Source organism: Panulirus ornatus, chromosome 59 (genome assembly GCF_036320965.1).
Source record: "Panulirus ornatus isolate Po-2019 chromosome 59, ASM3632096v1, whole genome shotgun sequence".
Lineage (NCBI taxonomy): Eukaryota > Metazoa > Arthropoda > Malacostraca > Decapoda > Palinuridae > Panulirus > Panulirus ornatus.
Window position 1 is genome coordinate 14,165,580 of NC_092282.1, and position 23,661 is coordinate 14,189,240.

At 47.0% G+C, this 23,661-nt stretch overlaps 1 protein-coding gene across 3 annotated transcripts in view; it reads right to left on the reverse strand.

Moving 5' to 3' along the window:
• The window catches only part of Rgk3 (Rad, Gem/Kir family member 3), a 616,115-nt gene extending 610,162 nt beyond the window's left edge, over window positions 1–5,953 (reverse strand). For 2 of the 3 annotated variants that reach the window (XM_071696098.1, XM_071696096.1), the window contains exon 1: window positions 4,910–5,953. In XM_071696098.1, the coding sequence (XP_071552199.1) occupies window positions 4,910–5,636 (727 nt within the window). In that variant the 5' untranslated portion in view covers window positions 5,637–5,953. The remainder of the gene's footprint in view (window positions 1–4,909) is intronic. The other variant, XM_071696097.1, reaches the window with a different exon arrangement.
• Between the last annotated feature and the right edge of the window lie 17,708 nt (window positions 5,954–23,661).

The window sequence follows — 23,661 nt, forward strand, 5'->3', positions numbered from 1 at the left end:
GAAAAAACTAACATTATCAGTACCTCATGCTTCTAGCGGTATGCACCGACCCCGCATCCCCCATCATGTGCTACGAGTCAGTCAAGAACTAACGTTGGTACAATTTTCCCAATCGATATCTCACAGCAAAGTTACGACAGAGCAGATATAAGTGACTGATGCTCAGGACTGGAACACTCTGAACCAGTTACGACAGAGTAGATATAAGTGACTGATGCTCACAACTGGAACACTCTGAACCAGTTACGACAGAGCAGATATAAGTGACTGATGCTCAGGACTGGAACACTCTGAACCAGTTACGACAGAGTAGATATAAGTGACTGATGCTCACAACTGGAACACTCTGAACCAGTTACGACAGAGCAGATATAAGTGACTGATGATCAGGACTGGAACACTCTGAACCAGTTACGACAGAGCAGATATAGGTGACTGATGGTCAGGACTGGAACTTTCTGAACCGGAGCAGTGTATAGAGAGAGATGTGAACAAGTGGCTGGACCACTCTGTGGATCGGCGTGTGGCACAGCAGGTGGGTTGAGTGAACGTATGGACCAGCACGTAGTACAGCAAGGCAGGTTAGACCAGTGTGTGGAAAGACTTGTGGTACAGTAAATGGGTTGGATCAATGTGTGGACCGTTATGTGTTACAGTAGGTGGGTTGGATCAATGTGTGGGCCGTTATGTGTTACAGTAGGTGGGTTGGATCAATGTGTGGGCCCTTATGTGTTACAGTAAGTGGCTGGATCAATGTGTGGACCGTTATGTGTTACAGTAAGTGGCTGGGTCAATGTGAGGACCGTTATGTGTTACAGTAAGTGGCTGGATCAATGTGTGGACGGACCGTTATGTGTTACAGTAAGTGGCTGGATCAATGTGTGGGCTGTTATGTGTTACAGTGAATATATTCAATCAATGTGTGGACCGGCATATGGTACAGCAGGTGGACCTGTGGAGACCAGTGTGTGTTACGTTACGTGAGCCTGACCAGTGTGTGGACTGGAATGTGGGACAGGAGGCGGGTTTGAACGGTGTGTGAACCGTTATGTGGTCTGGACCGACGCATGGACCAGTATGTAGTGCAGGTGGGCTGGATTGGCATTTAGTACAGCAGTGAGTAGGACCAATATGTGGACCGGTATGTGGCACAATAAGTGGACTGGACCGATGTCTGGATCGGCATGTGGTACAATAGGTGGACTGGACCAGTGTATGGACCGCATGTGGTGCAATAGGTAGGTTTGACTAGTGGAGATCCGTTATATGGTATGGAAGTAGGTGGGATGGACCAGTATGTGAATCGGCAAGTGGGACGAGTGTAGGTGGGCTGAATCAGGGAATGGACCGCGATGTACTTCGAGAGTATGTGGACCAGAAAACAGAGTGTGGACCAGCATGTGGTACAGTAGGTGAACTGGACCACTGTGTGGACCAGCAGGTGGTACGGTGAATGGACTGGACCAGTGTGTATATGGCACAGTATGAGGATGCTGTATGAGATACAGTACTCGAACTGGTTGGTATACGAGCCAGCGTGTATTCTGTGCATGAAACAGTGTGCTGAGATGTGCCTGAACTGCATCTCGACACATTTCCGAAGCTAATGTCTGAAGCAATGTTCGAAGCGCATTGTGGTAAAGTCATATGAAACAGAACAGTGTCTGAGCCATTGCATAAAGCAATGCCTGAGTCATTGTTTTTACCCACAGCAAATCACAGATCAATGTCTACATAGGTGTTATAAAACCATCATTCAAAACCAGCATACAGAACGTAGTTCGATACACTGTACCGAAACACTCGCTCGACCAATATTTGAACTGCCGTTGAAATAAATATGGACAACTGTGTGAAGCGTGCAGGTCACTGAGCCACAGTATAAACCACTCCCTGAATTAGTGATTACCTGAAGCAGTGAGTATAAACCACTGTTTTGAACCAGTGCATAGAGGTCTGTCTGGATCAGCGAGGATATAGCTGTATGAATCGCAGTTCGCACCAGTACAACGGTGTTTGGCCCAGTGCATCGACCAGTTTGAGACAATGTATGGACGTCTGTTGGAACCACTATATGAACCACTCCTGGAACCAACAACTACTGAACCAGCGTTCGGACGACCGTTTGAAACAACATGAATTACTGTGTAACACAAAGAACGAATCATAGTGTAAGAACTAGTACCGAAGAGTATTGTGTAAAAACTATGTCTATGTATAAACTAGTTTGAACCAGTATAGAGAAAACTTAAACTGTCTCAAGCTACTGAATGAAGCTGTTTCAATCAACCACTGTATATGTAAATGGACTATTATATATATGAGCCACAAGGTGCGAGGAACAATGAGAAAAATAGTGAACCAATTTATGTAGACGTAAAATGGATTTGTGTTGATCAGTGTGGAGCAAAGTGCGGCTCAGTGGAGGAAGCAACGCCTCCATATCTGCAGACAAAAGACTTTGATGATACGACCCGTGACGTATGAACTATGGCTCGGGGTATGATTCGTTGTTCGAATCCCTGTATGATGTGGTGTATGAGCTAGTAGTATACTGACCTGTGTGTTGTCTGGTGTATGAACTAGCCACATACTGTTCTGATGGATCTGTCAATAGGCATTTTGCATTGCCTCGATGTCTCAAGTGGAGTGTTGCCAGGAGCACTGTGTTTCTGGTCATCACTGTGAGCCAGGTACACCTCTCCACTTGGATAACACAAATGCAGGTCATGGTAAAAACTTATCACATTAAACTTAAAGCATTATGACCTGTCGAGCAGAATTGGTCCCTCTTTTCGATATGATCTAAAAAAAAAAAAATACATCAAAAGGTAAGCCTCCTTCAACATAAATAGGGTTTTCATGTGTCTTGATTTTGCTTTCCCATCTTATAAGTAAACTATTGTTAACAGATATCGTTGGTCTCACTCGATGAATCCTTAAAGTGTGTAAAGTGAAAAAGAAAGATTCAACCCTTATAAGTGTTGCAATGCCATGTTTCACCTTACCATACCCGGTATGGGCTGAGGGTACGAATGAGTTCCGAGTCTATAAACCTGAATCACCCCATAAAACTGAAAATGGAGTGATGAAAACAAAGAGGTACACAGAGAAGCTTATTTCAACAGATTTCTATGGCATCTATCTGTATCCCAAGGACAGCCCATATACCTTTACTCTTCAGTAATCCTTATTCTTAACAAGCGTTTCAAACTCGCACCTCTGCTTCATTCACAGGAGTCGTGTGGTGCACACACAGTTTGCTGCTAAATATACGACATCTGCCATGACGCCAGGAGCTGCGTGTGTGTGTGTGTGTGTGTGTGTGTGTGTGCCCCTGAACCTGCAGGAATCTTACCACTGCGTACTGTTACTGAGAGTGGCAGGTGGTTCAAGGGCAGGGTGTTGTGTGGTTCAGGGGCAAGGTGTTGTGAGGTTCAGGGACAAGGTGTTGTGTAGCTCATGGGATGGGTATAGTGTGGCTCAGGGGCACGATGTTGTGTGGCTCATAGTATGAATGTTGTATGGCTCAGAGTTAGAGTGTTGTGTGGCTCAGGGACAGGGTGTTGCGTGGCTCAGGGACAAGGGTGTTGTGTGGCTCAGGGACAGGGTGTTGTGTGGCTCATGGAATGGGTGCAGTGTGGCTCAGAGACAGGGAGTTGTGTGACCCAGAGGAAGGGTGATGTGTGGCTCAGGGACAGGATGTTGTCCGACCCAGGGGCAGGGTGTTGTGTGGCTCAGGGACAAGATGTTGTGTGGCTCAGGAGCAGGGTGTTGTGTGGCTCAAGGACAGGATGTTGTGTGGCTCAGGGACAGGATATTATGTGGCTCAGGGGCAGAATATTATGTGGCTCAGGGACAGGGTGTTGTGTGGCTCAGGGACAGGGTGTTGTGTGGCTCAGGGACAGGATGTTATGTGGCTCAGGGACAGGATGTTGTGTGGCTCCAGGACAGGGTGTTGTGTGGCTCAGGGACAGGGTGTTGTGTGGCTCAAGGACAGGGTGTTGTGTGGCTCAAGGACAGGGTGTTGTGTGGCTCAGGGGCAAGGTGTTGTGTGGCTCAAGGACAGGGTGTTGTGTGGCTCAAGGACAGAGTGTTGTGTGGCTCAGGGGCAAGGTGTTGTGTGACTCAAGGACAGGGTGTTGTGTGGCTCAGGGACAGGGTGTTGTGTGGCTCAAGGACAGGGTGTTGTGTGGCTCAGGGACAAGAGGCTGTGTAGCTCAGGGGCAGGATGTTGTGTGGCTCAGGGGCAGGGTGTTGTGTGGCTCATGGGCAGGATGTTATGTGGCTCAGGGGCAGGGTGTTGTGTGGCTCAGGGGCAGGGTGTTGTGTGGCTCAAGGGACAGGGTGTTGTGTGGCTCAAGGACAGGGTGTTGTGTGGCTCAAGGACAGGGTGTTGTGTGGCTCAGGGACAGGGTGTTGTGTGGCTCAGAGAGAAGAGGTTGTGTGGCTCAGGGACAGGATGTTGTGTTGCTCAGGGAAAGGATGTTGTGTGGCTCAGTGACAGGATGCTGCATGGCTCAAGGATAGGGTGTTGTGTGGCTCAGGGACAGGGTGTTGTGTGGCTCAGGGACAAGAGGTTGTGTGGCTCAGGGACAGGGTGTTGTGTGGCTCAAGGGCAGGGTGTTGTGTGACCCAGGGGTGTTATATGGCTCAGGGGCAGGGTGTTGTGTGACCCAGGGAAGGGTGTTGTGTGGCTCAGGGACAGGGTGTTGTGTGACCCAGGGGAAGGGTGTTGTGTGGCTCATGGGATGGGTTTTGAGTGGCTCATGGGATGGGTGTTGTGTGGCTCAGGGACAGAATGCTGTGTGGCTCAGGGACAGGGTGTTGTGTGGCTCATTGGATGGGTGTTGTGTGGCTTAAGGGCAGGGTGTTGTGAGGCTCAGGGGAATGGTGTTGTTAGACTCACCTTTAGTAGTGGTTGAAAAGTTCCTCAGGAGGTAGGAGTCAGGGTCGAGTTGCTCGTTGGACCCTGAGGGCTTGACATCGAGGTAGCCAGCGCCGCTACTGGTTCCGGCGCGGCGGGAACTGCTGTTAGCGTTGGCTGGGGTCCTCTTGACCGTGGACCGGTTCTTCTGAGGTGGACGGGTCACACGCGTGGGCGTGGGGGAGTGGCTTGGGGACGAGGCCGTGGGCGGGCGGGTAGGGCGGCGGGCGGAAGCTGAGCGGCGTAAGACAGGCGAACCCTCGGCGTCCTCGCCGCTGCCGCTGCCATCAGGTGCTAGGGTCACCAGGCGGCCACAGGAAGGAACCTTTCGCAAGAAGGGATTATAGGAGTCGTCTTCGGGCGTGCCGCCGCCGTAGGCAGCACTGGCCTCCGCGTCCAGTTCGAGTCTGGGTTCAGAGCTTCGCGGGGACTCATGACGCCGCACGCGGGGCGGTCTGGATCCCTGGACGCGGCAGGACTGTGAACGGCGGGCTGCTTGCGTCGCCTTGAGCCTGGACCTCGGGCTGGACGACGTCTGGTGCTGGGCATGGACGAACGCCGCAGCGTGGGCACGAACGTCCATGTGAATATCGGATGATGAGTGCGCGGAGTGGAGGGCGGCTAGCGGCTGGGACGGAGCGCAAAATGATGCGCTCCGTCCCTTTTCCGCAGCCCGCCTCACCAACTCCGCCTCCGCCACCGTCATCATGTAAACACGGCTGCCCAACCAACACCCTCGAGAAGTTACGGCCTTCCCTCCCCCCACGCCTGGCACAGTCCGGCGGTGACCGCGGGTGTGGCCGCTCCTCTCCTCTGCTCTGGTGGTGGTGCCGCACAGGGGAACTGACACAGGCTGACCCGACACGGCCTCTCACTCACTCTCACTACACAACACGTGCCGCCACTCTCCACAGGTAGCGTGGCGCGTGGCTTCCCAGACGACCTCACCAGTGACACTGTGGCTCCCGGCCAGCCAACCACTCGCCCGCCCGCCCGCCAGCCGCCGCTGCTGCTGCTGCTGCTGCTGCTGCTGCCATCCCGCCTCGCTCAGCCGCACCCTGCCCGCCCATACCCAGCCCTCTCTGCCAGCCCCCCCGAGCCGTCACCCACGACCCCATTACAACGCCAAGTTGTCCCACCCACAGAGCTACCACAGACGCACCTTCCCACCCACTGAGCTACCACAGACACACCTTCCCACCCACAGAACTACCACAGACGCACCATCCCACCCACTGAGCTACCACAGATACACCCTCCCACCCACTGAGCTACCACAGACGCACCTTCCCAACCACTGAGCTACCACAGACACACCTTCCCACCCACTGAGCTACGAAAGACACACCTTCCCAACCACTGAGCTACCACAGACACACCATCCAACCCACTGAGCTACCACAGACACACCATCCCACCCACAGAGCTACCACGGACACACCATCCCAACCACTGAGCTACCACAGACACACCATCCCACCCACAGAGCTACCACGGACACACCTTCCCACCCACAGAGCTACCATAGACACATCATCCCACCCACTGAGCTACCACAGACACACCATCCCACCCACTGAGCTACCACGGACACACCATCCCAACCACTGAGCTACCACAGACACACCTTCCCACCCACAGAGCTACCACAGATACACCATCCCAACCACATAGCTACCACAGATACACCATCCCAACCACATAGCTACCACAGATACACCATCCCACCCACAGAGCTACCACAGACACACCATCCCACCCACTGAGCTACCACAGACACACCATCCAACCCACATAGCTACCATAGACACACCATCCAACCCACAGAGCTACCACAGATACACCATCCCAACCACATAGCTACCACAGACACACCATCCCACCCACTGAGCTACCACAGACACACCATCCCAACCACATAGCTACCACAGACACACCATCCCATCCACATAGCTACCATAGACACACCATCCCACCCACTGAGCTACCACAGACACACCATCCCAACCACATAGCTACCACAGACACACCATCCCATCCACAGAGCTACCATAGACGCCCCATCCCACCCACATACACCCTCATGACATCCACATAACTACCCAGCTACATCATCATCCCATTCACCTAACTAGCCCACCTACACCCGATCCCAGCCACATAACTACCCAACCAATACCTCCATCCCATCCACATAACCGCCCCACTTACTCCTCCATTGCACCCAAATGATTACCCTACCTACATCCCATCACCCCACCCACATTACTACCCCCATTCCAGCCATCTAACTATCCAACGTACGCCAATATCACATGAACGCATATCTACGCCGCTTCCCACCCACATACACGACCATTCCACCAACACAGCTCCCTCATCCTACCTGTGACATACCCCCTCCCCCAAGCCCTTCTCACATAACACCATAACTTCACTAACATGCAGTAACTACACCATTCCATCCACTTAACTATCGCACCATTGCTAACGATCGACCCACATCAACCACACCGCAATCCCACAGCCATAACTGACCCTAACTACGCCACCGTCCCGCCCACACAGTTACACCACCATTCTAGAGTCTGAATTTACGATATTCCTGCTATCCTCCAGCAGTGCTGACGATCTCTGTCCTCCGGCATGACTCATTTGTCCTCCAACAGAACGAACTACTAATGTCCTCAGGGACAACTAACTACAATTGTCCCCCAGCCTAACTAACTGCTGTTGTGCTCCAGCATAACTGACTGCTATCGTCCTCCAACCCAACCAACTACTATGGTCTTCCAGTATAACTACCAGTGTCCACCAGTATAACTACCAGTGTCCACCAGTATAACTACCAGTGTCCATCAGTATAACTACCAGTGTCCACCAGTATAACTACCAGTGTCCACCAGTATAACTACCAGTGTCCATCAGTATAACTACCAGTGTCCATCAGTATAACTACCAGTGTCCACCAGTATAACTACCAGTGTCCACCAGTATAACTACCAGTGTCCATCAGTATAACTACCAGTGTCCATCAGTATAACTACCAGTGTCCACCAGTATAACTACCAGTGTCCACCAGTATAACTACCAGTGTCCACCAGTATAACTACCAGTGTCCATCAGTATAACTACCAGTGTCCACCAGTATAACTACCAGTGTCCACCAGTATAACTACCAGTGTCCACCAGTATAACTACCAGTGTCCATCAGTATAACTACCAGTGTCCATCAGTATAACTACCAGTGTCCATCAGTATAACTACCAGTGTCCATCAGTATAACTACCAGTGTCCACCAGCATAACTACCAGTGTCCACCAGTATAACTACCAGTGTCCACCAGTATAACTACCAGTGTCCACCAGTATAACTACCAGTGTCCACCAGTATAACTACCAGTGTCCACCAGCATAACTACCAGTGTCCACAAGTATAACTACCAGTTTCCCCCAGTACAACTACCAGTGTCCACCAACACAACTTGCTGCTGTTATCATCAAGCAAACTGATACCGTAATTATTATTTTTCCTAGCAATATTTACTGTACTGGACGAGAGTTCCACACTCGTGGGGCCTCATCTCTTGAAACTTTCTCGACTGTCAAACAACTTTTCGATAAACTTTTGTATGCTATTAGCATTTATAATTTTATCATTCAGTTTATGCCATCCGCTTTGTACTTTCAAACTATAAAAGTACTTCTTTACATCTAGAAAACAAATTCTGTTTATGTGCTGTATCTTTCATGTTTCATGCAACTGTTCGTTGTCGAAATCACTGAATTTGGTTTGGAAACTTATAAAAACTGTGATCACATCACCTCTTACTCTTTCCTCTCCCATGGAGGCCAATGGACTCGAGCTAGTACAGTTTCTACGAAAGCTGCAACTGAGTATTCTTAACTCGGGTTTCATCACCGCTGCTCGCCCTCTGGACCTTCTCTATTAGTTCTTAGCGCTCCATCAAGTGCGACGACCGAACATGAGAAGCATATTCCACTGCTGTCCTAATATTCGACGAAGCAGGGGCAACAAACCTGGTATTGTTAGAGCAGTTTAAACAAACCTCAGAAAAGAGATAAAATGTGACTGAATCTGGAGGGACAGGTGGTAGGAAGGAGGAAAGAAGAAGATAAAGAAAAGAGAGGAGGTTTACCTTCTTAATACGGGACAGAATTAAACTTCAGGAAATACAGGTTCGATAGCCCATTCATACAGGTTATGATAGGAAGAGTGAAGTTATGAAATATTGGCAGTGATATTAATAATCTATAATTCTCCAAGGAGCATTCATGGACCAGAGCAAATATACTGACGACAATGAAGCAAAATAACTCAGAGATGGTAAAGGTTTACTAATTGGGAATTCGCTCGTACTGAAAAATACTGAGAGAAATGAGATTCTCATTGGCACAGGAGCCATGGCGACACCATTTCTGAGAATGCAGACAGGAAACTCGTCTACAGTATGGCACCGAACACACTAACATCAGTCGAGCTGAAACACCACCACGAGTAGATCTTATCTTTACACACAGTAGCACGGAAACTGAAAATGTCAGATGTTATACCAAGTGGACAAAGTGAGTACGTACACAGTTGCTTAAGTTGCAGAGTTGGTGAGGGATATATAAAGAGGTCAGGAAGGAAATTACCCTCAACGGTGAAAAAATATAATCGTGGAAGCTACACAGAAATAAGCACTTTCTTTCAGAACATAAACTGGGAAATGAAGATAACACAACCATAACAAAAAATATGGAAGATTCTGAGAAATCTACTATTGAGGCTTTACAACATGGGTACCTTTAGCAGCAAACAGAAGTGGAGCAGGTTTGTGAAGAAAGACATATGGTTCAGTAGAACGATATCAAACAGCAAAAGAACTAGGGGAAGTCCTACGAAAGAAAACAGCCAGCTGGCATCTGAGAGGGTATGCAAGGGCCAGGAATGATTACATTAAGATAAGAGAGGATGAGCGAAGAAACTTTGAAAAGAAAATTGTGGACAACAGATGATGCAAACATTTCCATAGATCATCGGGACTAAATCTTCGGTCAGAGAACATCTCAGGCTGGTGGAAACAGAGGGAAGAGCTAGAGAATACGATGGAGAGATATGTCAGAATCTCAATGACGAGTCCAAAAGTTTTTTCACGGTAAAAGACATAACATAAACAGACTTTTAAAGAGCCTTGATCCATATATATAAACTTCATGCTTCTGAAGGTTCTCCATATGTGCTAAGTGTGGAGATATACTTGAAAGACCATTTGAGATATTGTACGATACATCGCTGGAGGAAGATATAGTGCCAACGGAGTGAAGGAGGACAAAAGTCGTGCCTATTTTTAAGAAAGGATATTGGGGAAACTGTGCTGAAATACTAAACAGGTCTTTCTTTTCAGAGGGGTTTGTAGAACAATGGATATGATAATCAAGACGCTAATGGGAGACCATTTGCAAATAACTACGTAAGTAAGAGACAATACCGATTCGAAGAAAGTAAGTCACACACGGCAAATCTTTTAGAATTCTGTAACAAAGTGAGGTTTGTTTTTTAACAAAACAAAGGGGAAAGTGGTTCTGCTCCCCTGCCTCAGTTTACGTCCCATTTTATTCTTTTTTTTTTTCTTCTTCTGGGTGTTCTTTAATGCTTTTTTGTTTTTCCTTCTGTTTATTATTGTCAAGAAGTTTCTTCACCTAATCGAGAATCTCTTAGCTAACTGCTTCGTCGACCCCAAGGTGTTTGTTTTTTCAAAGATCTTCATTTACGTTTAAATATAGCAATGTCGATAGTAAGGTTAAAAGCATCTTTGCTGAGGAGTTCTCTTCTGGTGGAAAAAAAAAAAAAGACGACGTTTCTTTCACACGAGCTTTGTCAAGTTAGTGACAGACCAGACCCAAACACCAGCTCATATACCACGACGCAGCGTCGAAGAGGGGGAGTGAAGGGTATGGCCACGTGAAGGCAGTGATGGAGGAGACGCTGAGGACACAGGAGTGTAGCAGGTAGAGGTGTGTGTGTGTGTGTGTGTGTGTGTGTGTGTGTGTGTGTGTGTGTGTGTGTGTGTGCAACGGTGAGGTCACGTGTTTGAAAGTCTAAATATAACAGTGTTTTGCTCCATTGCATATCGACGTTTTCTTTCACTACCGCTTCTAAATACTTCTTCCTTCCTCTGTCTGGTTCTCTAACAACTCAACTAATCTTATTCTTTTTTTCTTTTCATTCCATCAGGTGGTCATGCTAGTCATGGGGAACCACACCTGCATTATTCCTGTGGTTTGCTCGCTGCGCATATCAGTGTTTACGTTCTCTCGTATCTAAATCCCGAGACGTCTCTCCACCGTGTAACTTCGCTGCAGCCACTGCAAGAGATGATACGCACACCGGCACTTGTTTTCCCTCATCACTGCATGTGGCACCTCTGTAGTGATTTCCAAGACTTGTTGTGTTTGTTTGGCAGACCGGCTCTACGTTGCTGATCGCAAGTACTCGTGGAGAGGGAGGTGTAGTTTCCACCTGTCGGAAGGGTGACATTTTCCTCACAGATTCCCACTGTTCTTGAAGGAGGTTCATGATTCTCGTCGCCTTCTTCCTACATTCATTGATGACGCGGTGAGGAAGCTTTAGTTTCGTAAACGTCTCTGTGATGCACCGACGCTCGTCTCACTAAATGTTCTTGACCGCATATCCTGAATGCCATTTAGAAAGAAAAAAAAAGAATTAGAACGCCGAGCTTAATCCTTGTTGTCACGGTGAGAACAGGCCGCCTTTGTTTGTGGGCTGTCTGTACACTTCCAACTCTCAAGTTGTACTTTGTTTCATGAGCAGTGTGTCGAGATACGGGCTGAGAGTCGTCCCCTCTCTCATCCTCTTCGGTGAACTGAAGACTATGGTCCTACGTTGTTTAGTCTCTCTTTCAGATCTCATATAAGTGGAACCGTCTGGGTGCGATTGCTAGAATATCGTCAGCGTAACGTAGCCAAGTTACTGCCTTAGGGCCACTTGCAGCGAGAGGACCGGCTTCTACGAACTCCATGAAAAGGTTGGCAAGTTGTCTGACTGGGCGGCTCATAGCCATATCAACCCTTTTGCTTATAGAATCTATCTCTGAACTTAAGATCAATAAACTGAACGTGCTAGGTCAACAGATGAACAAATTTTGTTCTGTGACATGTATCTTAAAAATGACTGAACTCCCTTGTCTGTAGGGGGAGGGTTAGTGTGGTGAGGGGGTCACGTCCAGATAGGCCATTTTCTCGCTCCTCACGAGCACCTTCCTGACCGACAATGCTCAACAGGTCTCATGGGTGCTTGAGGTGGGCCCTGGTGGTCGATCCCAGACGTTCAGACAGGTATTTGTGCACCGCTCCTGCCAGCCTACGTAAGGCGCTCCCTATGCTTGAAGTTTCGGGTCTCATAGGGATGTTGTGTTCATGGATTTTCGGCAGTCCGTATGCAGAGGAGGGTCGCGGGTTGTTTGGCAACACGTATGCAATTTTCTTCCCCAGTTCGATTCTAAGAGAGAGAGAGAGAGAGAGAGAGAGAGAGAGAGAGAGAGAGAGAGAGAGAGAGAGAGAGAGAGAGAGAGACAGAGAGACAGACAGACAGACAGAGACAGACAGAGGTAGACAGACAGAGACAGACAGAGACAGAGAGCAGCAACATCGTGGTGCGTAACAAGAGGATAGTTGAGGAGAGGCACCACTGGGAAAATTTATGAGACGTAAGGCTTTTGGTTCCACTCTAGTTAATAAGAGAGGTGGAGGCAGAGCCATCTAGGGCGAACATTACCCTTCTTAAGTTGCTCTCAAGAAAAATGATCACGGCACCTGTGAAATCCATCCCCAGCTTTGGAGAGGCAAATTTTGTGATGTCGATTACTTGAGGTTTCTAAGAAACAGTGTAAGATCTTGTGATGCCTAAAATGTTTATGCTATCACAGTGTTGAATTTTGTTACTTTGAAACCCAACAGAGGGAACCCAAAGACTCTAAATATATAGATATGGAAAGAAACTGCGTTCTAGCATTATAAACCTTAAAGCTCAAAAGCTCTGGAGATGACGGGGGCTAACGACAAAAGTTTCACCAAAATCCCCGAGAGAGAGGAGGACCAGAGGTGGTGAGTCACACAGATAAGATCAACTGTAGATCAAAAAGAAGGGAATGGGACACTAAGTTATCTAAGAAAGTGAGACATCAGGAGAGTTTCAAAGACTTTAGAGATAGCAAAGTGGAAGCAGTTGGATGATAGAAGAGCTAAGGCAGCCTCTTTTCTTGGGGATGGGCTGCACTAAGGCAAGCTTCCAAGTGGAAGAAAAAGAGTTACAAGGGTTATTAAAAAGGAAGCGAAATAGGCGAGTAAGACCCAGAAGCACATCCCTTGAAGACTCGAGGAGGCATGCCACCTGGGTCATACACGCCCTCTCTCTCTCTCTCTCTCTCTCTCTCTCTCTCTCTCTCTCCCGAGCTAGAAGGGTACTAGGAGAACTGTGTGAGGAGGGAGGGGTACGCGAGCGGGAGGACCGGGAACAGAATCATCCGAAGCTGAATTTAGGCGGGCAGTAAGACACCAGAAGAAGACAAATACATGATGACACACACACACACACACACACACACACACACACACACACACACACACACACACCACAACCACCACCACCACCACCATCCACTCCCACACCTACTTCCGGCACACACCACCCACGCCCACACACACCACACAAACACACACACACACACACACACACACCATCACCCAGCAAGCAACCACACCCGGTACACACAACACTAACACCCACACCCACGCCCACACCCGGCACACACCACCCACGCCCACACCCGGCACACACACCACCCACGCTCACACCCGCCACACACCACCCACGCCCATACCCGGCACACACCACCCACGCCCACACCAGGTACACACCATCCACGACCACATCCGGTACACACCACCCACGCCCACACCCGGCACACACCACCCACTCTCACACCCGGCACACACCACCCACACCCACGTCCGGCACACACCACCCACGCCCACGCCCGTCACACACACCACTACCCACCTCACACCTAATCCCAGGAACCTCCCAGTCAACACACTGATACCACTAACTGATCCCCATTCACCCAATCACCCGTTTAACAACTCATCCAACAACTTTCCTTGTTATCCCTCCATCCAGCCAGCTATCAACTTGCCCTTCTTGCTAATCATCGTTCTAAATCTCCTAATTCAAATCCTCAACTAATCAAAAAGACAAATTAACCAATCAACCATCCCTACAATTAAGAACTTTTTCTAATCACCCAATTATGATTTATACACGCAAGAAAAAAGATTCAAATGTCCCAATATCACTTAAGATAACCCTTAAGCAATTTCCCAATCTCCCAATCTTCGCACCAAGCATCTAAACTACCAATCGAACTAAAAAAAAACAAAGAATCCTCAAAAACTATTCATACATTCATCATTCCACTCACCCACTAACTGAAAAATCGTCAAACTCCATTCATACATTCATCATTCCACTCACCCACTAACTCCCACCGATGAAAACTAGTCCTACATCCGACGTCATCCATCATCCAATCATCCATCTAGTCAATCATCCAACCGAATCAAGTTCGGTCAATCTATCATTTTCCACGGTCGCTCAGCATGTCAACAATGTACCAGCTGCTGTATTACGAAATGTGGCGTGATTAAATGTTTCCAATTGTGTGGATGAATGTGTGCGTAATTACCTATGTGTACGGTACGGGAAGGGAGGTCTACACGCGTTCGGCTCCATCTGTTGAACTTTATCATAAAGTTTTTTTAAGCTTCTGTACGATATCCACATTTGCAGTTCCGACACACAGTTTGTTTCAGTCATCCGCTACTTCTACACCGTACAAGTATTTCTGCAATATCTCTGACAAGTTTTTATACATCTTTTGAAGAACTGGTCACTGATGTCATCAAACTGTTTTAAAAACTTAAAAGGCTGTGATCAAGTTATCCTTTACTCTTCTCTCTTCCATGGTGGACAAAATCTAGAGCCCGTAAAATCTCCCGCTGTAACCCATGTTTCTTCATCCTGATACCATATCTGTTGTCCTCCTCGGGACCTTCTGTATTGGTCCTTTGTAACTCTTTATCTGCAGTGAGACAGACTTGAGATGCATATTCTACTCATGGCCTAAGATAAGAGGTGGACAACTGACCAGATATTTACCTACACTGAAACAAACTTGTTAGGCACATTCAAGTCATGGCCTAAATGAAGATGTGAACAGTTTACGAGGTATATTCTCGTCCATGTAGTTGCCTGCAATTCTGTGTTAGCAAACAGTTTGTCTACTTTACAATTCCCTTACGGTGGGTTTCGAGCGACAGGTTTAAATACTGTGTCGTAATGTATGTAATGAAATACCTGCTATGAATGGTGGCTTCTTTTGTAATATCAACCCACTGGGGTCTGACTAAGAGCCTTTTGTGACCCCTCTACACGTAATCCTTTTGCGCTACCGTGCACAGGATGAGCATGTGGGGGTGCACAGTGAAATTGCCGGGGACACCGGCACAAATCAATCAATCAACTCCCGGGTTCCTCTCACACACTGGTGTGTACTGGACTCGGGGAGGGAGCTTTACACTCGCCAGGCCCCATTAACCATGTCGTCAGCGTGTGTGTGTGTGTGTGTGTGTGTGTGTGTGTGTGTGTGTGTGTGAATCCAATCCTATGTGTGTATTCAAACGCTCAAGTGTTATGAAAAGTATGGCGACGAGCGAGTCGTCTGAAGACCTAAGAGCCCAGTAGTGTCTTCGTCACGATAAACAACGACCCTGAGGACCGGGGCAGGGGTGCTGGCATGACCCCCACGGCGCGGTAATCCAGTTGGCCCAACTAATTCCTGGAAGGGAGAGAGGCAATTGTTTTCGGTGTGGGATGGCAATAGGAAGGAGGGAGGGAGGCGTCTGATGTCTAAGAGGAAAGAAGGGATGACTGGGATAAGGGATGTTGAGTTGTGTGACGGGAGATGTCTTGGATTCACAGATGGTGTTATCATAAGGCATAGAGAGAGAGAGAGAGAGAGAGAGAGAGAGAGAGAGAGAGAGAGAGAGAGAGAGAGAGAGAGAGAGAGAGAGAGTACACGGGACGACCAGGGAGTCAGAGGTCGTGCAGGCCTATGACCTGGTTATTCTAGACAACTGAGATTGAACGGGAGGAAACTTATGGCTCTCTACCTGTCCTTCCACTCCCTCCGGCAACAGCTGGCAGAGGTAAAGAATGGAAGAATAGCTAATGCACGGTGGAAATAAAACGATCAAGGAATTCTACGGAGAAGAAAGAAATGGAACACATTGCTACAGTCGCTACTGTTTTTTCTACACTTCTTTGCATTATACCATTATGCACCACATTGCTATACAACGTTCTACTGCTATACTATCTGATGTCGGTCAGGTGCCCCGTATTTCAAAAAGAACTTCATGATTTGCATTTTACAATGCATTGAGGTCCCGTGACCTTTGTACATCTTAAGGGAAAATATATTTAGTGTTCTTAAGTCTCTTATCGTATAGTGCGTTCCTCAAAGTTGCAATTAGTTTTATAACCCTTCCTTGTACTTGTTCAAATTTAGCTTCGTCCTTATGCGTAGTTCGATGATCTGGACAGCAAAGTCTTCATGTAGTCTGTCTAGCACACTGAAAAGTCAGGATTCCATTTGGTGTTTTGTGGCAGACGTTCCCAGCTAAGTTTGATTAGCATTTGCATTGCCCTATTGGTTCCTGTTTACACCGCTTAGTGTACTTCAGATTAGTACTGACAACGCCTCTAGAATCCTTTTATTTACCGACTGTGGATATGGGGTTCCTAAGCATTCTACAGTTATGTTTAGTGTTCATACACCTGATATGCAGAACTTTAACTGTGCCACCAGCGAATTTCATTTGCCTTTTATGACCACTCGACTAATCTGTCAAAAATATCTCAATCACTCTGTGTAGTCTTGTTCGTTTGTAGTTCTGCATCCTAATTTTGTAGTCATCCACAGAGCCTTAGATCTTGAATCCGGCACCGAATTCCGAGTCGTGTTTGTAGATTATAATCAAAAAAGGGGCGAAGGACCGACCCTGAGGTACCCCACTTGTCACGTTCAACCAAATGGAAATTTTTCTGTCGATGATGCAGTCTCGTCCCTTGACATGTAATCTTACTTAACATATAACCTCTTACGTGGTAGTTTATTAAATACCAGTTGGAAGCCTAACTGTATTGTCTGAAGGTACTTTCGAACCTTGATTGTTACAAATGACATTGAAGGAATTCTAATACGTGTGTTAGACAATATCTTTTGCGGCAGAAGCCATGATGGATTTCTGCTTTTATAGTGACATAAAATTGAAGTTGGTCTCATTATTTTTCCCATTGTCTTAATCAGAATTTACTGTGATACTAACATAGCCACATTCAAGACACAGTTCTCATCTCCTTTCTTATATAACAGGAGTGACATTTCCCAGTTTCCAGTCCTATGATAACTTACGATTACATATTGTTAAATAATGTGCTGGGGATAATCACTTGCCGTCTGATCCTCTTACTGACTCTTGATGCTTCGTTTTCTGGGCCAGTTGATATGTTTGGCTTAATTTGGTCTGGGATATTAAATACCTCGTATCTCTAAATACATATTCATGTATGTCAACTTAATCTTTCTTTATCTTGCTCTGAAAAAAAAAGATTGCTGTTGAATTATGCATTTTTTTTTCTGTTCGACTGTAATTACAGGATTACAGGAGGACTCGTTGTTCGACCGTAATTACAGAATCACAGGACTCACATACTATAGACGCCACATCTTATCCTCATCGTTTATATTCCCGGGTTCGTTTGTCAGTGTCTTCCCCTGGTAGTAAACTTCTTGCTTCCTCCTCCGCCATACATATCCGGTGATTTCCTCAGGAAATTGTCTTCTTTATGTTAACGTTTCCTTCAGCTTATGGCCCTTTCCTTTCCTTTTTCTTTTTCTTTTTTTCTTTTTTGCATTTCCTCCGCATTCTCCAGAGTTCTCGGTGATTTTCAATTTATTTCGTTGATTTAAATCTCCTGTAAGTTTTTTTTTTTTTTTTTTGTTTAGGACGAATTACAGCCTTTCTTTTTTTTCCTGTTATCCTGGCTGGTTCATTATGTAGTAAGTATTTCTAATGTCTTGGTATGTTTTCTACTCCCAAGATTAAGTTGCTTTCAAAATCATTCCATGTGTATTCATCCAGTTACCGTTGTTCAAGTCATGCCTCATGTCCTCAAACTTTGCCTTCCTGTGATTCAGAACAATGAGTTTCTTGTCCATTCCAAATTTCGTATTACCTTTCTAGTGTGGAAGTGTTGCGGTCATATCTTTTTTAGCTCACGAGCCTCGCAGGAATCAGTCTGGTCGTTGTCGTTGGCGCGAGATAGGTCGACAATACTGTTATCACCAGCTGTGTTATGAAGACTTAGAATACCCGGTTCAGAAAAGTGTCTTCAGTTAAGTTATTGCAGTAATTCGTTTCCTCTCTAAGTCTCCTGCGTAGGTGCTTCAGTCTGCTGAAAGGTTGTATAAATTCATCTATAATTCATAATTTCCCTGCTTGTGTCTTTGAATTTTCTTTGTTTTCGTTTTTCATGCTTGTTGGCTGGTTACACTGGTGTCACCGTGGGTAGCATCTATGTCTAAATGAGTGTGCCACAGAGGAGACAATATCACCCCTTGGCACCTTCCTCTTCGCCTTCTTCTGGAGACCAATGATACTAAAGAGGAGGGGAGGATTTCCAGCCACCCGCACCCGCCCGTCTTAAGTCGCCCTCTTAAGACATTCAGGAGATACGTGGGTACTGTTATTTCTCCCCCTTCTCCCGGTGATAAGTTAATTATTACAAAAATTCAGCTATCTCGCTCCTTTCGTTTTTTCCCTGAATTTCCCATCAGCAAAAATAGAAAATCGTTTTAGTGTGTCAATGAAAAATGTAGGGCGAAAATTTTTGTGAGCGCCCTTTCCTGAAACTGGGAGTCTAAAGGGGTAAACAGGAAGGCTGGAAGAACAGTTTGAAAACAGGACAATCGTTCTCCCATTGGACAAATTACAGGTATTCGCTACTTTATAACACAATCCGGTCAATAACGTGTCTTTTCCTAAAAAGAAAAAAAAATCTTCATTCATAAGAAAAAATAATGATCTTACATTTTTTTGAACGTTAAAAAAAGCGACCAGTTTTCTTTTTTCTTTCTTTGCTCTGGGGAAGGTAAAGGAAATCAGCTTTTGTTTACAATGACAACTGATTCTATATCGTCGCATAAGATGATGTTCTGTTCTTCCCTCTCCTCTGGAGGACCATGTGTACCAAAGGTTATTCTTCATCTCTGAGGGACGTCTCTATGTGCAGGGAGCCACCAGGTCTTACGATGAGCTTGTGTATATTTTCACTGCACTTAGGCAAACGTCAACACGGGTCACGACACCCACCTCCCACTGCAGAGCGCAAGCAGTTCTTAGCCAAGTTTTTTGCGTCTCCGTATGGCTGACTCGGCTGGCAGATGTTTGTTTTCTGCGTTAATCCATGTTCCCGCAGGTGCAATGGTGTATTTCTTTTTTCTGTAACAAGAGTTTACCCATTCGTTATAACATTATGCATCTTGCGTTCGTGTACGGCAAACTCAGTTTCCCCTGCGGTCTTTTACGGCCTTGGGAGCTAATTGTCTGTGTTCTGTTTACATGTCTAAATCTGTCAAAACCACCTCCCCTCAGGCCTGATCCTGGGCGGGTGAGAAGATGCACCTGTTGCCTCCTGTACTGGTTGATTGACCCGGGTGTTCGTTTCGACTTATGCCTCTGTCCTAAGCCAGGTACCCAGTCTATCGACCAGCCTCCTAGGAGAGGGTGAACTGTTGAGGATGACTGCGGACTGATGGCCGCGACCAGGAATCGAACCAGTAGGGGGTGGGATCGACCCCTAGGCAGGCCGTGAACGCGTCACGGTCAGCAGTGCCAAGAGCTACATGACGGAGGTCAATACATTCATCCCAACGTGTACTTGATATTCTCCTCTGGTTATCCTAGCAAGGCACCTGTACAAGGCATCTGCTCAGGACATCCTAGCAAAGCATCTGTCCAAGGCTTCTGCTCAAGACATCCTAGCAAGGCACCTGTACAAGGCATCTGCTCAAGACATCCTAGCAAGGCATCCCAGCAAGACATCTGTAGGACATGTGTACGTGGTGTCACAGTAAAAGCCGTCCAATGCATCGATGTGTGGCACATTCCCCTCCTCTTCCTCTTCCTCCTCCTCCTCCTCCCTACAGAATGACGCAACTCGGCAGTTAATACCCGGCCTTCCAATTACCGTGCAAGAATGTGCGTTGTATACAGCCAGTAATCCCACGTAACTAACTTCCAACAGATGTCTCTCAGAGTATTACACCTGCCAATTGCTTCTCCTGATCCGCCTTTGACCACATTGTTGGTTCTTACCTGAAGAATGAAAGTTATTCTCCCGGGAAATGTTGGAGGCAGCGTCGCGAAACTTTCTTGGACTGTCCTCAATCTTTGCCCCAGGGACGTAAGCACAGCGGCTCCTCGTGTCTTCTGCCTAGACCTCCCGGTCTTGCTAGAGACCCCCCTCAGATCTAGGATCATCCTGTAATACGTCACCCAGAACGCTGAACATATCCTAGGTACGTACGTCTGTAATCCGTATTCCTACTCTAGGCTGTCAAGTCAGCCTAGATGGCTGAAAGTTATCCTGCTTATATATCTTTGTGTCTACAGTAAACAATCTAGTATCTAAACCGTCTACTGTACCAGTCACAGCTGCTTCCATCTTATTCCTGTAAACTGCCTTCACTTCACGCTCCCCAGACTTGTTCTTGTTATCTAGATTTGCTATGGCTTTTTTTCTAAACTGTGTTGTAAATTATACAAGAAGCAACTTCTGTATTTGTCTTCATCTTTTGACACGAATTCTTTCATAAATTCACGTTTCCTGGTGGATTAGCTGGACCGCAGGCCAGGAGATTGTGTATAATGCTTCATAATGGGTTGACCTGAGAAGACCACAGGAACTACGTCTGCTCTCAGCTGGGGTCAGAGCTAGTCTGGATATGCAGACGGACGAGGTGCATCACATATGAGGCAAAGAATGTAGGGAGTTTTTATAGCTCATGAAGGGAGGAGGTTTTTATACGCGGAGGGGGAAGGTTATTACATGTGAAGGGGGAAGGTTTTTACATGTGAAGGGGGATAAATTTTCAACGTGTAAATCGGTTTGGAGTTCGGTTGTTTGAAGAAAGGAACTGTGTTTATTGTGAGCATGAAGAGTGGGATTTTGACGTGTACAGGAAGACCATCTACTGTGTGAGGGCAAAGGTTGCCATATGTGTGTGGAGAACAGACGGGACACAGTGTCTTGTGTAGAAGAGTGGGCTTTTTATGTGTAGAGGGAACCCTTTCGATTTGTTACGAAGACTGGTTGACAATGGTGACCAGTGTGTGTGCAAGAAGAGAAATAGCTTCAGATATAGCGGGAGAAGAGGTATGTGATGTGCAGACGGGAAGGGTGTGTCATCGATGTTTGAGGAAGGGAGTATGTGATGTGCGGACGGTAGTAGGGGTATCATGAATGTAGGAAAAGGGAAGGTAGTGAGATGTATCAAAGGGAGTAATAGGAAGATGCTTTGTACTTGGAGTGAGGGAGGGAGAGGCTCGTGAAGGGTGATGGAAGTTTGTATTGTGTATAGGATGGGAACTATTCTGATGGGTGGAGGTACGGAGCGATACTTTACATAACGTATATGATAGGGCTAAGATTCCTTCTAATGTCTAATCTGTGAAGGGAAGGACTTTTTCTTAATGTTTGGACGATGGGAAGGATTTTCGCATGAGGATAGATAAAGAGGAGTTTTTGATTTTGAGCTCCAAAGGAAGGGAGGTCTTCTGACGTGTGGAGAAAAGAAAGAATTTCTTTTCCCGGGGAAGATAAGATAATTCAACGTGTGGTTAAAGATGGAGTAAATGTGTACGCAGGGACATATCGTTTTCTGAGTGTAGAGGGGGGAAAAGTCTTTCCAGTGAGGAGAAAGACAGGGCCTTTGATATGTCAATGGGGAGGGAGGACCTCTGCTGTGTGAGGGGAAGGAGGGGCCTCTGACGTGTGGTGGGATGTGGGTTGGATATGTCTGACGTGAGGAGGAGGGACGGGATGTATGGAAGAACGAGAGGAAAGGTTGTTTGATAGGCTAACTAGAGGGAGTGGCGTCTGATATGTGGACTTGAGCGTCTGGTGTGTAGAGGAAGGAAGAGGAGAGGTTCTACATAAGCTGAGGGAGGAGGGAATGTCTGGTGTGTGGCAGGAGGGAAGAGGAGAAGTTGTAGTTCAACTGAGGGAGAGCTGGGCGTCTGGTATTTACAGGGAGTAATGATGGGGTGTCTAATGTCTGCTGGGAGGAAATAAGGGACAAATTTGATGTTTAGAGGGAGGAATGTTGCTCATAATAGGGAGGCAGTGGCGTTTCATGTGTGTGGGGAAGGAAGATAGGGTATATGAAGCGTGGAGGGAAGGATGGAGGGCATATGATGTGTGAATAGAAGGATGGAGGGTATGATATGTAGAGGGAAGGATGGGGGAGTATATATGTGGAGGGAAGGATAGAAGGTATATGATATGTGGAGGGAAAGATAAAGAGTATATGATGGGTGAAGGGAAGTATGGAGAGTATATGATATGTGCAGGGAAAGATGAAGGGTATATGTGGATACAAGGATGGAGGGTATATGATATGTGGAGGGAAAGGAGGAGGGCATACGATATGTGGATGGAAGGATGAAGGGTATATGACATATGGAGCGGAAGATGGAGGGTATATGGTGCATGGAGGGAAGACTGGCAGGGAAAGAAGAACGTCTGTCAGTATACCCACTCTGGACTTATGTTTCATCACATATCTTCGTTTCATCAACATCTCGTACAGCCTTTGCTACTGTCCTTTGACCTCCGTCTCTTGTTCTGCTTCCGTTCCTTGGTCCTCGTCTCCTGCCTTGCTTGGCTACCGTCCATTGGCCTCTGCATCTTGTTTTACTAACGTCCCTTGATCCCTGTCTCTCTTTATCTTAGAAAAAACAGACACAAATACACTTAAGACCTAGAGTTTCCATGTTCACTCGAGAAGTCGACACAATAACGAGACTCATAATTCGCTCTTCGACGTCTTCAAACACTTCTCACTTTACCTTAACACAGTATTGGGAGGCATTTTCCACAAACCCACTTCGACTTTAACTCGAGGTGTAGACCCGTGTGCTGTCAAGATCCATTCTACGTCTCATTTCCAAGAGCTGATGTCTTCTCCTGGAAGATGAAGCATTAAGGCACTTCCAGCATCACAGATCAGTAGGAGGAGGGGTGAGGGCTGGTTCGGCGGCGTGTGGCGGCGAGTTTCACGGAGTTACAAGCCAAAATTATTTCCACTATGGATGTATCAATATGGCGGCCGTTGCCCAGTATGGAAGAGTGTGGTGGCCAACCAGGCACCGTAGTGGTCATGGTTCCCAGTATGGGAGAGTGTAGTGGCCAGCCAAGCCCGTAGCGGCAGTATGGCTCAGTATGGGAGAGTGTAGTGGCCAGCCAAGCACCATGGTTGCAGTATGGCCAAGTATGGGAGAGTGTAGTGGCCAGCCAAGCACCGT